General features: G+C 36.4%; 1 protein-coding gene across 1 annotated transcript in view; it reads right to left on the bottom strand.

Moving 5' to 3' along the window:
* gabbr2 (gamma-aminobutyric acid (GABA) B receptor, 2) overlaps positions 1 to 18,207 on the bottom strand; it is a 202,534-nt gene that overhangs the window by 143,002 nt on the left and 41,325 nt on the right. Inside the window, exon 2 of the mRNA XM_053613058.1 lies at positions 9,683 to 9,820. Coding sequence (XP_053469033.1) covers positions 9,683 to 9,820 — 138 coding nt within the window. The remainder of the gene's footprint in view (positions 1 to 9,682; positions 9,821 to 18,207) is intronic.

Genomic DNA, 18,207 nt, shown 5'->3' on the forward strand with positions numbered 1-18,207 from the left:
TATTAAAACATTTGTGTGTTTCAGGGTGAAGTATTTGTCGTAAATATACCTATAAGTATTGTGTTTGCCAGGTTTCTTTGTCATTTTGGAAGTGCGTTTGTGTACAGTGACACAGCGTGGATTTTTGATATATTTTTACATTACAGTGGAGGTAAACACAGAAGATTGATGCATGACAATCATAATACACTAATAGCATTATTTTGAAATAAATAGAAATTTGTCATCTGTGAATAGAAAAACCTAAAATCATCACCACCCATCAATAACTACTACCACTCTGCTATATGTAATGTGACACCAAATACAGCTATTAGGGGACAAGAGGACCCCATAGCCTCAGGTCACCATGCTAACAGAATGACAATATCTCAACGTCAATCCAGAATTCTAATAAGGCTCTTAACCCCACATAGCTCCAGGGTGAACATTAACACAGCCCTTTATTGTTCATTGCTTTAGGCAAAAGTGTCAGATAAATTACTACATGTAAATGTAAAATAATAGACAAGGAAAGAATTCCAAATCAGGAGAACAATCACTGTTAATTATTTCCACGTCCCAGTCCTGATAGCATGGTTATTAACACTATTAACAGTGCCATGTGAAATACAGAGTGGTATATTAATACCATAAATAGATCAAATATGTACTCTCCCAGCATGTCAACAAGGTTATCTGACGATTTATGGCGTTTCCTAGGCATGGAAGAGTAGCAGGTTACTTTTACTTATAATACATACAGATTAAGTCGGTGAAGATCATTTTTGACATTTTTACTGTGGTCTTTTCCTGGGGCCATCAACTGAGTTCATTCTGAAACTCAACCCAGATGTGTCACATCTGTTCATTAGAGGGTTGATTGGAAATCCTTAAGAATTTGTACAAATCACATTAGTTGGAAAGCTGGCCAGGATGATGGCTAGTGATCATAGCTTTTCTTACTATTTTATTCATATAAACCCATACCAAATTACTGTTTCTGTGTACATTTTTTTTTCTTTCCTACTCATCTGTCAGAGTGTTTCCACAGAGGCCAACTTTGAGGAAGCACATGGAAGCAATGGAGTAAACAGAATATGATTAAATTAAAAGTTTTTAATAAAATCCCCTGGACAGCTACTAGATACATCCCCTCCCCCTCCCCCAGCTCTTTCTTAATTATTATTTTAATCAACATTATAAACTACATGTTTATAGCTATCGTTTTTCTGATCCTGCTGATTTTCACAATCATGTAAGTACATTTTCAATTCTCCCCACTGTTTCATAGTATGTCATCTTGCTTCATAAATTAGTTAATGATGCTTCAAGCGTTAAGTGTCCTAGATTACTGCTGTGTTTTTAACTCGATATAACATTATCTAAATTATGATGCAATACAGCGTCATGCAGCTTAATAGAAAAAAAAAAAAAAAAAGGCTTTCATTTTAAAATTGTGAAATGTATTCCTTTAGTCCAGGTGTTCAAATGGCAACATTTGGATGCCAGCGACCCCATTAACTGAACAGTAATAATACTACTACTACTACTAATAATAATAATAATAATAATAATAATACACAGAGCCCTTAAAAAGATTTATTTTATGAACATAATCAAATTGTTAATATATTAGGTTAATTATTTGAATTTGTGCAAATATAGTTATTTATTGGAGCCACAGAGCTTTTCATTCCTGAACTTCTCATCGATCTAACATATTTTTTATTAAAATTGGCATTAGATTCAAGTTCATTCATAAACCTATTTGTTTCTGAGGTTTGGATTAAAGTCAAAAGTTTAGATTAAAGACCCCCTGGCTGTAATTCACAGACCCCTCTTTGAAAACAACTGTTTTAGCCAATTATATTTATGCAACTGATGTTTGTGTACATTTAATCATCAAGGGAAAATGCGTTCATTAATCTAGTTTAACGATTTTACTGCATCGTGTACAGTATCTTTCCCAGAAAAGAATCAAGATTTATTCTATCATTTTGATTTCAAAGCTGACAAAGAGGATTAACTCCTTATATCAAAGACCTATGTATTTTAATCACATTTCATTGTACCGTATCAGTGTTGAGAACAATACTGTTGGCACCCATGAATGAAAAAGATCTCCTAAATCCCCTTAGCATAGCCATGTGAGGCAATCAAGGCATCCAGCACAAGCCCTAATTTTCACCAAATATGTTATACAGTATTGAGTCAATTAAGCTGTATTATTGCTGAATAGACACTAATTATGCACTCTTTTCATCGATGCGCTTCCTTGTTCACAAATGATCTTTCCCCAACCTCTTCAAACTGTTATGGAACATATGACCTAAATAAGAGATATGAAAGCCAAATAGAGGAAAAAGAAATTAAAGAAGACTTGAAGCAAAGACAAAAGGTTCATTCTTTTCAGGAGGGTTTGCAAAAATGGTGGAGTATGTAAGGGAACAAATGTTACACGTTCACCTGCTCCTTATGATGTTCATAAGTAGCAGTTAAGGAGCAGTTGAAAATGTGGGTTAAGAAGAGTAAATAAGAATATTTTGTGAGAAAATAAAAACAAGGATGTGGCTTATGTTGCTAATGAGTGTAAACTGAACATACTGCATCAAGACACAGATACAAATTCATAGCATATTGTCACAGCTAGCACTCTATCTATGTGTATACATGTGTGGTTATTGCTCTAAAACCCAGTTACATTAAAACTAGGATTTTAGATAGCTGCTGTAAAGTGACAGCACTTATCCGCATGCCTGGACATTTTAGTTCAGTAGTTTAGTTCAGCCCCTTCAGATTCTCATTAGCTTTATGGTCCACATGTCCTAATTGGCTCCTTTAACTATGCTTCATGGTCTCTGTGAACCCCTCTCATCCAGATTTGGTGTATGCACCTCATACTTGTCAGACTACAGACCAAGTCACTGTTTAAAAATACCCATTTGTTTCAGTCCTCCTATTACTGACGAAGTGAACGCCCAGGCAATTTAGTAGCACAAGTCTTTCCTGGTGCAAGTCAGGGATGGAAAATATAATAATAAAGTTCATCTATGTAGAAAAAAAACAAAAAAAAAACAAGTATGAATTATCATGCTAATTCCTCATCTGCAGTTATGTTTTTATGTTAAACAATATCGATAGCACAAGAGCTATCCGGGTGTTTGAATATGAATAAGCCAGCAGACTGCACTGTTACACTTGACTATGGAAGACATGAACTTGATCTAGTTTTAAAACCCATGCTGTATGGAATGTTTTGCTAATTTTGCTAATGTTAGCTGGCATATTTAACTATATTTAATTTAAGTTATCCTTTTTTTCTTAGCTAATGCCAGGTTAGACTAGCATCAATTCCAGTAGCTAATGTAACTGGTACATTTTGGTTATTTACCAATCACATTCAAACTCATGTTCAAAAGTAATTATCATACAGCTGTCATCAATGAAATTATTCTGATTAACTCCAAATAAAGACCAGCTGAATCTGTAAGATTTTCTTCCTTATTTCTTTCATCTCTCTTCTTGGTTTCACCAGACTGGTGAAACCATGGTCCACAAAGAGCTTACACAGCATGTACAGTATCTCACTTCTCGAAAGGTATTGATCAACAGAGGGGTATAAAAGAATTTCCAAAACATTAGATGTACCATGGAACACTGAAAAGGCCATCATCAACAAATAAACAAAATGGAGCACCACAGTGACATCACCAAGAACAGGACACCCCTCCAAAATTTATAAACAGGACAAGACAAAATCTTACCACGGAGGCTGCCAAGAGACCTACGGCAACAATAAAGGATGTGCCACACTGATAGACTCTTACGAAAAAAGACTGAGTGGTGTAATAAAAGCTAAAGGTGTTTCAACAAAGTATTAGCTTAGGGGTATGCACACTTATGCAACTAGGTTATTGTAAGTTTTTTATTACCTTTTTTCCCTGAACAGTTTCTGATTCTTTTCACTTTATTCATGGGAAAATAAGTGGGACAAGATCTGACACTTTTTATGTTAGTTTCATTCTTTTACTTCACAAAAACCTGCCATTTTATCAGCGGTGCGTAGACTTTTTCTTTCCACTGTATGAAATATGTACACACAGCAAGAAAAGATCTCACGAACAGCATACAGCAGCAGCATATTTTTTTATTTAGGAGGTTAGGTGTATTGCAGTAAAAACCAGCTTTGCTTTTTCAATACTCTGGAAAAATATCGTTTAAAAAAGGAAGGGAGAAAGCGTGATTTTACATTATAGAAGAGTCTAATGGACAACAACCAGTAGTCTATAGGAGACACACCAGTGCTCATAAAAGACTTATTTTAAATCCTACAATGCTGAATTGGATTTGATTTGCTCATGCTATGTCTTTGCTCTCTGCCAGACATTGCTCAGTGTTGCATCAAGACTGGTGGTGAATAAACACCAGTGTCGTTGGAGAAGAAGAAGATCGAGACCCTGTTACAGTTTGAAAAAGTGCAATTTAAGAAGGATAGCTGTGGCACTGTGAAAGAACATAGAAACTTCAAGCCACCAAGGACCTTAAATTGGAAAGATCCCAAATAGGCTTGCTGCGATAGTCGGTGTTCCCGGTGTTACACGGTGTTCGGCTGCACACCGATTACATCACTTGCCCACCGCGGGACCGCCCCCACTGTCGTTCTGCTTTTTTATAGTAATAAAAATCATTTAGTTCAGTTAGAGAACGGACGCTACGATTAAAAACTGAACACGTCTGCGCAATTCGGCATGAGCCGGATGAGTCCGAGTCGCAGCACAGATCAGCAGGAGTCAGACTTCATTTATGACGTGACGAGAGTGAGGCGAGCTGACTGACGAGACGACGGCGGAAGATTTGGTTTCAAAATTTCTCTGTTTAATATAAGCAAGTTTGTCATTTTACAGTTTTGTAGTTATAATAATTACTAAGAAATAATATTAGTAATAATAATGAACCCATCAAGCAATTGCCGCCCCCGAATTGCCGCTAATTTGAAAGCGAAAGTGAAATGCGCACGGCTGCACAGGCATTCATATGTGAGGGTGAAAAACAACCCCTAAGGGGCATTACCGGTGTTTTCACAAGTTGATTAACCGGTGGGAAAATTTTCTCACTGTCACATCCCTAATCCCAAATAAAGAGTAGTAATCTGTATGTTCAATCTGCCGAATCATGGTGTTGCAGTGGGTAGCGTTTCTGTCACATAGCTCCACAGTCCCTCGACTGATTCTGGGATCGCATTACTTTCTATGCGGAATTTTTGAGCATGTTCTCCTGGTGTCCATGTGGTTTCCTCCTTAAATGATCATTTAAGGTGGTGAGAAAAAAAATAACTCAAAGTACAATAAACACAATAAGTATGAAAAATAAATTAGTGCCGTCATGAACGTGTGTTTCGTTCAAAGGTAAAGAAAACCCGTGGGCTGTGTTTGACAGCTGTTGTGTCAGAGGTATGCCAGATTTGAAATATAAAAAGCAAGTTACTAATAATAAATCATAATTTATTCATAATTTTAATAATAAATCCTAAACTATATAATTATGATAAGATAATACAGCATCATTGCGATAAATGTGCTCATTATTACGAGTCAGTAAACGGTTTTATTTTGACAGAAAAGGTCAAATCTAGAATCCTTAAGGGTTTTTTTTAGTTGTCCCCCCGAGGAAACACTTAAAGGCGTCTATGGAGAATCCTTTTAGGAAACTAAAAGTACCTTGATTGATTCACAAATCAAGCTCTGTTAAATCACATACGTAAAATATCTGCACAGTCACTATCATGTTTTTGCCACTTTTCCATACACAGTGTATAATATATTAATTAAGTTAAACATGCAAAACCGACATTTATTTTGCGCATTGGAAAGCAAATTTCTGTAGATGAAATCAGCTTGGACTCCAGTTAGTAAATCAGTTTGGACTGTTTTTGTAACTGTTGTCAAGTTTTAGACCTATTTTAGACCAATTATTCCATAAAGTAATGAGGTAGAGATGATCCAAATGCATCAGTGCCAAAATGAAGTGGAATACACACACACAATTATATTCCTCACTGTTCCTTAAATAAACTGGTAGTCAGTCTGTGTCATCATGTATCACTTCACTGACAGTCTGTCATCTCTAGGTATGTCATCTCTATTATTCTACGATGATGGCGCTCTCCTTATCACACAGCCACATCATTTTATTTCTGGGTTGTTTCGGTGCTAAAATGAGACACAAATACGTGAAATGCTCCTGACATCAGGTAATGTAAAACAGGAGAAAAACAATCCATTTACTCTTCGGCAAGTGCAGCAGCTGCTCTACATGCAGCTGCACACAAATCACACTGAAGCTAGCTGATCTTCTCAGTCTTGCAGCTGACGTCATACATCACGATGGTCTTTGACGTACATTGGGGAGCAGGTGAGATCCTGTCAGGCTTAGGGTGCAATACTGCTTGGATCTCACTCAGCTTAGAATACTTACAGAGACCAGAAATAATAAAGACTCATAAATCCATAAATCTTTCCCATCAGGCCTTCAGCACCATTTTAAGAGAACATTTTAGAAATAACTGTAAATGGCAGGCTGATAGATAGGTAGATAGGTAGATAGATAGATAGATCGATAGATAGATAGATAGATAGACTTCAGTTAGAGAAAAATATCTGAAGACTGCACAGCACCACACTTCACAAACTAATCATCACCTGAATTGCACTGATAAAATGACTGGCCTGATAAAGTAGAATAACCCACAGAACATGATGAAATACTCTGATGTGATTTAAGAGTGGTTAATGACAGAATTGTGGCAGTTAAATAGACGGTTGCTTTATATCAGTGACAACAACATAGGACTAATGTATTGTCTATTGTACATTCTGCTACACGCCACTTTTTAATGCAACAACACCTATTTCTCTGATTACTGACCTGCCAATATCAATAACTATGAATACAATTGTAGTAGGATCCTCTAGGTCCATGCTACTAGAAGCTTTGAATTAACTGGGAACATTAACAATAAGACTATGGAATATGCTTATCATAGCACATAAAGACCAAGTGTAGTGATATTAATAACAAATTGGAATAGATTTTAAAATGCGAAATACTCATCGTATTTCTCAGAAGAATTAAAACGTTGTCAGTTTTGTAAAATCTGAGTGGGATTCTCTTTTGATTTAAACCTTTTTAAGTCCCAAAAAGATGTGAGATGATTTACTAATATTTTCTTTTATACCAGCATTTCTATACAGGCGTATTGGCCATTACAGTAGCTGTTCAAACGCTGTGCACAAATGTAATTTTCACAGGCATAAGGCAACAGGAGGAGATGGTCAGTTGGCCTAGGGTTAGTCAGGTACCAAGAAACTGGACAAGAAGAACATTTGATTTTACCCAAGTTTAACCAAGGGTTGTTTATATATAACGTAGAAAGATTGTCTTCTTTTATATGCCTTTCATAAATGATCTTGTTTAAGCCTGAATTCCTTGACCCCATCAACTTTCTAGACGAAACATTTCATCGCTATTTCACATTCTCTCAAATGTATTATTTTCTTAACTAAAAACACATGTAGGTTACACTATCAGGTTTGATGCTCAGTTTCAATGGGGTTGGATAATGCTACTCTAAAAGCATTATCCAGAAATGGATCAGGCTCATACAGATTAAAAGAAAGAAAAAAAAAAGTAATTAGAAATCTGCTGAGGTTAATAGAAGACTAATCAAGATGATAGATTTTATTACCACCTTTTCCTCCAGTATATATATATATATATATATATATATATATATATATATATATATATATATATATAGACACACACACACACACACAGTACTGTGCAATAGTCTTAGGCATCTGATTTTGTTTAAGTACAAGCTTTGTTATAGATTTTTATTCTATGACTTCTACATTTTCAAGTCAGTACAAAACCATTTTAGAATTCCTAACACTAGTTTTCCACCACAAAATTAAATGTTATAGAAAAATGTTTGTCAGTAAAGAAAGCAGTATATTACATAAGAGACCACTTTTCAGCCAAAAAAAAACATATAATGAAGGCTGCTGTGTTTTGCTGCAAAAAAAGAAACGAGTGCGACAGTCAAAGTTCTGTAACATGCTCAGAAAAAACTTACAGCTCATTTCCTTATAAAACTGCACAATTAGTAGTACCTGAGACTACTACTTTTTTTAAGCAAAGGGTCATCATACCAAATATTGACTTTGTTTCATTTATTACTGTTTATTGCTCTTTATGTTATTTTTTTTTAAATATAGAAACTATTTTTTGAAGGCATTTTTGCCCTACAGCATTTCTTTGTATGGGCCTAAGGTTTTTGCACAGTACTGTATGTACCGTGTCCTCCACTAATATTGGCATCCTTGATAAATATGAAGGCTGTGAAAAATTGTTTAACCTTTTGATCTTTTGTTCAAAATATTCACAAAAGTACTCTGCTCATGGATATCAAACAATTGCAAACACAACACAGGTTTTTTTGTTAATATGTTTGTTAAATATATCTGTGCCAAAATTATTGTCTGTGCCACCCCTATGAATTCATATGAGAAAAAATTTGTTTTAGTACACCTGGGTGACTAGGAACATGAAATTGTTCAACCATGACTTCCATAAATATGAGGTAACACATAGGCTAAATTCCCTTAGTCATTCATAACAATGGGTAAGACCAAGGAATAGAGCTGTGATGTGCGGCAAAAGGTTGTTGAGCTTCACAAAATGGGAAGTGGCTTTAAGAAAAAAGCACAAGCATTGAAAATGCCCATTTCCACCATCAGGGCAATAATTAAGAAGTTCCAGTCAACTGGAAATGTTATGAATCAACCTGGAATTGGACATGTGTCTATATTGTCTCAATGAACTGTGAAGAGGATGGTTCGAGTGGCCAAAAACTCTCCAAGGATCACAGATGGAGAACTGCAGAAGTTATTTGCATCTTGGGGTCAGAAAGTCTCTAAAACTACAATCTGAAGTCACCGACATCACCACAAGTTGTTTGGAAGGGTTTCAAGAAAAAAAGCCTCTACTCTCATCCAAAAACAAACTCGAGCGTCTTCAGTTTGCCAGACACTACTGGAACTTCAAATGGGATCGGGTTCTATGGTCAGATGAAACCAAAATAGAGCTTTTTGTCAATAAACACCAGAGGTGGTTTTGGCACACACAGAGAGGTAGCCATATGGAAAAGTACCTCATGCCCACGGTTAAATATGGCGGTGGCTCTTTAATGTTTTGGGGCTGTTTTTCTGCCAGAAGACCTGGACATTTTGTTAGGATACATGGCATCATGGACTCTATCAAATATCAACGGATATTAAATGAAAACCTGACTGCCTCTGCCAGAAAGTGTGAAATGGGCCGTGGTTGGGATCTTCCGGCAGGACAATGATCCAAAACATATATATTCCATAGTGTCAGAACAACTCGCAGCAATACCCCTCCCTGCCAGCAGGGGTTGCTGTCATTTGAATACTAGCTCAGTTAGTCATTCAAATCTGGCTACACTTCCTGTTTCTAGCATATATAAACATTAGGCTGCATCCAAAATTAGATTCTAACCTCAATGACCAGTACAGGCCACAGCTGTTATGCAGTGGAAAGCATGTTGTGGAGATGCTGTACCAAAATCTCCCACTCTTATTACATGCAATATTAATGAAATATATATTGGTCTTACCTGCACAAGGTTCCACCCCTCTAATGACTCAGCAATAATAGATGTCACCGATGGACACACTCCTCCAAAGATCATTAAATGTTTGGGACCGTAGCAGATTGCGTCGAAGAAGGCCCTTAATCCCTTTGCGTTGTCACACTGAAAAGTGGGGGGAAAAGACAGGATGAGTCAGGATGAAAGTGACAAAAAATATGTCACCAGTCAAAATGATTGGTGATGATTTCTTCTGATTTGATCTGAACAGTTGTTTGGAACGTACACTACTACTCGTTGTCAGTTCTTGTTTTGCTCATCACTCAACAGGGTTACACTGACTAACATTCTTTATACAAAGACAATTAATTTGTGCGCCAATATAATAACTGCATTTTATGGTTGTGATAAATTGTGAAAGTATGCATGAGAACACAGCATTATATGTTAATCAAAGGATCTCTGGGTATTCTTTTTTTGAATGTGTCAAACACAATGTTTTGTCCAAGAGAACCAACTCACTGCTGCAGTGTGCAGCCCTTTTTCACGTCACCATAGCAACACACCATGGCTCCGAAGAAATGCTTGAGAAAGGAAAAGATGGAGTAAGGTCTATTGATTGCAATATGACTCTCCTACCAGTTTTTGGTCTGATTTGCTCTGTTTGTAAAGACATGCAGATCCTGGTAAACCCTTACAAAACACTTACAAAATGTTGATTATTGACTCCTGGACATGAACTAAGACACTTGACATCAAGCAGGAAATGACTTTCAACCTTGCTTTACTTCATTGAAATTTGACCACTAAGGCCAGCAAAAAAATAAAACAGCAACATTGGTGCAAACCTGATACACTCACAATTCCCCAGGGAAGGTGCCATCCAAACATATCTCACATCAAATCAAGAACAAGTACATTTTCCCCTCAAGATAGAGGACAATGGTTGGTTCATAAGAAAATCAGTTGAATGGCTAATTGAGCCATTTCAAGTCAGTCACGCCTATTTCAAAAAGTTGTAGATCAGCTACATTTAGGTCATTAGAAGCTCTAAGCCAGTACACAAACTAGTGATGTGTCATTCACGAACGATTCGTTCATTGTGAACGATTCTTTAAAATGATTCGGGAACAACGCGTTGTCTCAGAGAGTGAGTCGTTCATTTTGTGTTGACCGCGCATGCGCAGCAACATCCCCATAGGTCTCGAGTCTTCGGGTTCGAGTCGTTCATTCGTCACGTCACATTCCCACTGCATTCAGCCTATGGTGCGATCACAGGATGAATGAGTGACTCGAACCCGAAGACTCCAGAGGTGGACTAATCAAGAACGACTTGGATCGGAAACCGTTAATTAATCATTTCTGTTTCTCATAATTTGGCCTTGGCTGCATTAGCCTAGAGTTTATTTTTTATTCCAAATGTGATCAACGTTTGTGTACGTACAAGATGTGCTGGGGAATTTAACATCCATCCATCTTCTATACCGCTTATCCTTTTCAGGGTCACGAGGAACCTGGAGCCTATCCCAGGACAGGGTGCCAATCCATCGCAGGGCACAATCACATACACATTCACACGCCCATTCATACACTACAGACACTTTTGGACATGCCAATCAACCTATCATGCATGTCTTTGGACTGGGGGAGGAAACCGGAGTACCCGGAGGAAACCCTCGCAGCATGGGGAGAACATGCATTTTAATTATATTTTGCTAAAATTAACAATATGAATGAAATGTCTCTAAAAAAGATTCGTTCATCAAGGAGATTCAAAGATCCGAGTCAGTAAAATGATCCGAACTTCCCATCACTACCACAAACCAGCATTAAAGTAACAGGCAAGACCATAAACTAGCTTTAAGGTAACATGCTAACCCATAAACCAGCTATATAGTACATACATTTAGCTTTAATACATCCCATGTTTTTAATTAACTGACCAGTCTAATATGTTTGAAAGCAACACAGTGTTAAATCAGTCAATTTACTGATCAGTTTAGATTTAGTGTTTAAATGAACACAACTTGTGGACTGTTGTTAACTGAGTTAGCATGAAAACTAGCCTGCTAACTAAAGCTAAATAGGCAGTATTCGTGTGGGTTTATGAGTTTATTTGCAGATAAAACTGAAACCTGCAATTCGGAGGGGGCATATTCATATTCATAATCATATTCATGATAATGTTCAGAATTTAGCTTACATTTATAGCAGTGGCTACATCTACCATGTCAAAAATGTTAAATTTGTTACTGAATAGCAAAATTTTAATTACCTTTTAAACATCTACATATATATATAGGACAATGAACATTGCATATACAATTTAGGTTTGCTAATTGTGTTCACAAAATGACAGTCACTTAGGGAAAATAAATGGTTTATCCTACACTCACACACACATTCATGCCTAGGGGCAATTTAGAGTTACTGAACCACCTACTGACGTGTTTTTGGGAGGTGGAAGAAAACCCACACACACAGAACTAGGAGAACATGAAAAACTCCATACAGGCAGTAACCTAAACACAGACCACAGTGGTCTTAATAGGTTTAAATTGCGTATCTCTGCTCTGTTTATACCGTTTATTATTTATTTAGACTAATGGATTGCTTACTGAGAAACAGTCAGAAGGCAACCTATAAAACTAAAGCAGTATTTGAGATTACAGAATAATATTCTATCCGTATTTGGCCACTGCTCACAAATTCACTTTCTAATTGTCTCAGAGTTTGATATAAAGCACATCTAAAGTAGCATTAACACATACTCCTTGCTTGAAGTGCAAATGTACATTGCAGTATCTCAGAGTTTTGCTAGCTGGAATATCAAAACTTGTATGCACTGTATATCAAAATGGCTCTTCATGTAGAAAGAAGCTTATAATACTAGGGTCATGGATTTACTAGGATCATAGTTAATGTTGTTATCTAGAAAATGTCAATATTAATGTATTATATTTGTATGAAGGACAGCTGGTCCCAGCTATCTCTCATTAAATTAGTATAGAACTGAACTGCCACTGCAATAGTTTTCTTATTATATGTTAAAACACCAAGGCACTTCACTATACTCAATTATCATTGAGTTTTATATATATATATATATATACATACACACACACACACACATATATGTGTGTGTGTGTGTGTTTTTCTTACTATATTACCTCCCAACAGAGTTTAAAGACTGATGGCATTCTTAGTCCGTGACCTAGTGAACCAATTTATTTATTGATAGAGACTTCAAAGCACTACCGTCAGTCGCTCCAGATAAGGGCATCTGCCAAATTCCATAAATGTAAATGTAAATGTATTCACATAAAATCTGATGGCATTCCAAGAACAAGCCCTGTTTTATGTATATGTATATATGTATACTTCCTGGCATTAAGCTCCACTAGAGTCTAATCAATGACAAAATGCATGGTGTTCAAAAGCCTGAAAGGATGGCCAAACCATTATAATTCTAGTGTTGGCTCTGAAATTAATAGGATTTTTTAGAGTGCTGTCAAACACATGTCGTCATTTTCCTTGCAAGGTAACTTATCCAGAATCAGACTAGCAGACCATGACTACGTTGCCATGGAAATCAGCTTTGCAATTTGAACACTAAATGCAGAAGAAGCCAAGGCCAGCATCAACAATTATATTTAGCCTTAGTTGGAGCTCACAATCGTAGAGCTATTGACGAGAAGGTATTTAGAAGTTACTTCGGGGAGCAAAAGCCAATAATATAAATGTCTCCAACCTTACAGCAGGGTCCAGTATTAGTTCATGGAGTACATGGACCTGTTTACTTCATTTATCAAAGATTTATAAATTCTGTCCAATAATATTGCATAGTATATTTAGTAAAGTAACAATTATGATTATGTACTTACTGTAAAGTGGTAGTGGGAGTAACACTGAAACATTATCAGGTATTTGTCATTAATTGTTTTACAAGCGTTACCATTTGAATTGAATGTCATCTTAACAATTTGATTAAGCAAACACAAAATAATTTTTTTACATGAGGATTTCTCAAACAGCTAAAAATATAATTTGGTTAGCTTTTAATAAATTATGAAAGTAAAACTCTTCTTGATTGTGGATTCAGAGTTTATACCCTACTATATTACACCTCAAGATTAACAGGGTTTCATTCTGTTTTCTAATAGTGAATCATATAGACTACCAGTCTGTAAGACGTACAGTATTACTTTTAGTATTAATGAATGTTTCAAGTGGTTTCCCCAAATTCAGCTGAAAATGTAACTTATAACTTGAAGCATTCGTTGTGTCGAACTATTTCAGTTGCTTTTGTTGGATTTGTCAGCTGAAAGTCTGTAAATTTTGACAATAAGCCTGATTTGCCATGGGGGTTGAATAATTTTGATTGCAACTGTATTAACACATTATATATATATATATATATATATATATATATATATATATATATATATATATATATATTGTCTGTAAGACACTTTGATAAAAGTGTAAAAGTGATAAAAGGCAAAAATGCATAGTGACATTAATGCACATGTGCTGTATACATTTATTTCTGAACCAAACTGTAAACCGTTACTTCTACTTAAACTTCTTTAAAATTAATATTTACCCCAAGTAAGTAGTTTTCATGTAGAACACCGGAGAAGCAGCCAACAAATCTGGGAATAATATATATATATATATATTTTTTTTTAAAAAGCCCCCTGGGTGAATCTCATTGAAGCTGGATGAGAAAATTCCAAGAAAGTGCAAAGCTCACGAATACTGTTAAGAATATAAAATATAAAATAGTTTGGATTGTTTAACACTTAGTAGAATTACATATGTTATTTCATAGTGTTATTGTCTTCATTATTATTTTTAAATTGTATGAAATAAATGAGTGTATTAAGGCGCACAGTGGTTTAGTGGTTAGCACGTTCGCCTCACACCTCTGGGGTTCGAATCCCGCCGGGGCCCTGTCTGTGCGGAGTTTGCATGTTCTCCCTGTGCTGCGGGGGTTTCCTCTGGGTACTCCAGTTTCCTCCCCCGAAGTCCAAAGACATGCATGGTAGGCTGATTGGCGTGTCTAAAGTGTGTGAGTATGTATGTGATTGTGCCCTGCGATGGATTGGCACCCTGTCCAGGGTGTACCCCGCCTTGTGCCCGATGCTCCCTGGGATAGGCTCCAGGTTCCCCGTGACCCTGAAAAGGAGTAAGCGGTAGAAGATGGATGGATGGATGGAAATGAGTGTATTTATATGGTTCTATAGATAATTATAGTTTCTTAGCTTCCTAAAGGGGTTCTACATGGAGCCCTCTCTTATGGGGAAACACTCTGTTGTATAATTCTACATAGAACCATGAAAGAAACATCTTTAACCTTTTTTCTTTTCTCTAGTAGGACTATATATAAAGCATCACTATTAGCTAGAACTAGGATTTATGCATTCTGCATATTGATCACAGCTCAGTAGCTTTATATGAGTAATAATACTATGCAAAACCCCACTTATTGCTTACAGTACTTCATAACATGGCAAATCACATTCACAAAATTAAATTGCTTATTTAGCTGTTCGGGTCCCGAGGGAAATACGTATGTGAGAGAACACATTAATTGTTTAATTTCACAATAGAGATACTCAGTGACTTTTAGTAGACAGAAGGCTAAGGATTATTAATGGGACTATTTTCTATAGACGTTCCTAGCATCATAAGATGGCCAGTCATAAATTGGCACTGTAGTTACAAAAAGAATAATCAAGGCTAGCTAACCAAGATGAAACACTTTGTTAACAGAGGCGATGGCCACAGCTGCACCTGTCTCCAGTCCATGGCAAATTACTGCACTCAAATAAGCAACCTGAGGCTCAGAGAATGAAAGGGGGGGAGGAGGCGGAGGGAAGAGGACACAAATGGGGAGCAGCCTGTCACATGCAATCTGTTTTTCACACAGGGAGTTTGGTAATGGCATGTACAAAATTAGACTAAACAAAAAGGTCAGCACATATGACATACCAGAAGCTGACCAGCAGGAAAAGTCAGGATTTCTGATGAAGTTTGCAGAGTATAGAACTATGATTTCAATTTATGATGACTTTCAGTAGAATGGTATATGTTTATATTTTGTTGATGTTTGTTCCAAGACATTTTATAATGATGTTGGATCGATACATCTAGGCCTTTCCTTCCTGAGGTACCTAGTTTTAGATGTATTTAGTACAGGAGATTCTGTGCCTTCTGGTTGCTAATTTCCAAACAAGGCATATTTGGCATATTTGGCATATTTGAAATGTTTACCACCTGGAATTGCATTGTATAGAGATTAGGAGCTACTTAATTCCATTGGGCGAGTGCTAATGAAAATTGGAAAGGTGGTATGGCAGTCCAGGTGGGTAAGTGTCATACAGTGGCATGGTGTTATATTCACTCAATTCTAACCTACTTGGGGATGGAATTGATTCAGACACACTCTCAAATTCCCTGTATTCTACTCATTTATAAATTACCTTCTCTTAAATTTAGTGTTTATCTGCAGACTATGTAAAGCGGAGGTCACCAAGCTTAACTGCAAAGTACCGATGTGGTTTTGATTCCAACCAAACAGAAGCCACACCTGATTCCAGTTGAACTGGGTTTCCAGTGGTATTATATATGGCTTCTGATTGGTTGGAATGAAAACCTGCAGCTACACTAGCCTATTGCGAATAAGATTGAACATCCCCTGGCAGAAAGTGATTATAGATTTAAAGTGATGTGTTTTGGCATCGCCAGCCAATCAGTAACGTGATCCGACATAAACAAGAAATACTATATCCATGATTAAGATGGATTATGGCCCATTAACACCCTGGTGAAGAAGGCCGTCAGAACCTTTACTACCTGAGATGCTTAAGGCACTTTAAACTGGCCTCTAAGGTGCTAAGGAACTTGTATACCTGCACCATAGAGAGCATCCTGACAGGAAGCATCACGGATTGGTTTGGGAGGAATAGAATAGGTGCGTCTCCAGAGGTTGGTGTGATCTGCTGAGCTCAGCATCCACACTGAACTCCCTGACCTGCAGTCTATATACAGCAAACAGTGCTGGATCAAGGCCAGGAAGACAGCGAAAGACCTCAGCCATCCAAACAATGTACTCTTTTTTTCCTGTTGTGGTCAGGGAAGTGCTACCACTCCAGGAAGGCCAACACAGAGAGAATGAGGAGGAGCTTCAACTCACAGGCCATTCAGACCCTCAACCAGGACAACACCTTAAACTAGACCTTAGATCTGTTTTCACAACACCTACACCCCCTACGTTCATGTTAATATACACATATTACCACATATTTATACATATTTATTATATACGTTAGCAATTTCACTACAACTACCTCAGCCTGAATTGTTTTGCACATACAATTGCACATATCTATCATTTATTCCACATATAATCCATACTGTTGCTGCCATCGATCTTTCATAGTCCTTATATTATACTTTTCCTTTTCTACTTGTATACATTTAATTCTGAACAGTTGTGAAGAGCATTTCACTGCACTTCGTACTGTGTATGGTTGTGTGTGTAACCAATAAAATTTCAATTTGAAGATGTATGACAGCGGTTAGCACCTGTCTTTTTCTGTATACCATATTTCATTCGAGTAAGGCTTATCAATCTAGTCTTTTTAAAACACAGATACATGAACTAAATTTAAATGGATTGTGTTTTACTACAGAGTGATGACATGATTTATCCATCTATTTTTGTATCCATCTACTTTGTACTAGAATAGTCTCGTGCAACAAATTTTACGGTATTTAAAGCAAAAATAACAACGTGACTACAAAACATTTGAAATTGTTGAACAACCTAACAAATAGAACATTGCATCAATAGTTTTAAGTTATAATTTCATGCCACTTTTTTTGTAGTTTGACTCAATTTATATTCAAACTAGGCTTGAAGTGGTGCAACTGCCTGCAGGGCTATGTTATGGAGATAATATGTGTAATGTGTACTATAATTATTATACAAAGTTACAAAATCATTAAGCAAATGTCAAAAGAAAAGTGTCAAAATCTTTAAAAAAAAAAATAGATCAACAAATGTACAAAGTCAAACACCAGGAAGTAAACAGAATAATAATTATTTTTACAAAATCGTAATCTCCTTAATACTCTTTCCAATAATCTGATTTTACTTTTGATATCATTTTGTGAGTCTTTGCTTCCTTTTATTTTTTTGTTATTTAATTAAACAGTTTTTTGGGTGGTTTTTATTTTATTTTATTTTGCTTCTGGAATCCTTTCTATTTATAAAACAGTTTTGGCAGATCTCCATACACATAGGCAATACATTGTTGAGTAAGAATAAAAGAAATCTGTGTAAGAGCAGAAGGATTTGTGCTCACAGACTGAACCACTGTGCTTTCAACATAATGCCACATAGGAAAGGCAGATATGGTAATAAGCTATAAAAAAAAAAAGAAAACATTTTAAAAAAAGGGCCATCATACCCTGAAGTTAACATGGATATGTTGGAAATAAGCTTCTTTGTGGGACTATAATGAGGAATTATCTTTACAAGT

Source organism: Ictalurus furcatus, chromosome 24 (genome assembly GCF_023375685.1).
Source record: "Ictalurus furcatus strain D&B chromosome 24, Billie_1.0, whole genome shotgun sequence".
Taxonomy (NCBI): Eukaryota; Metazoa; Chordata; class Actinopteri; order Siluriformes; family Ictaluridae; genus Ictalurus; species Ictalurus furcatus.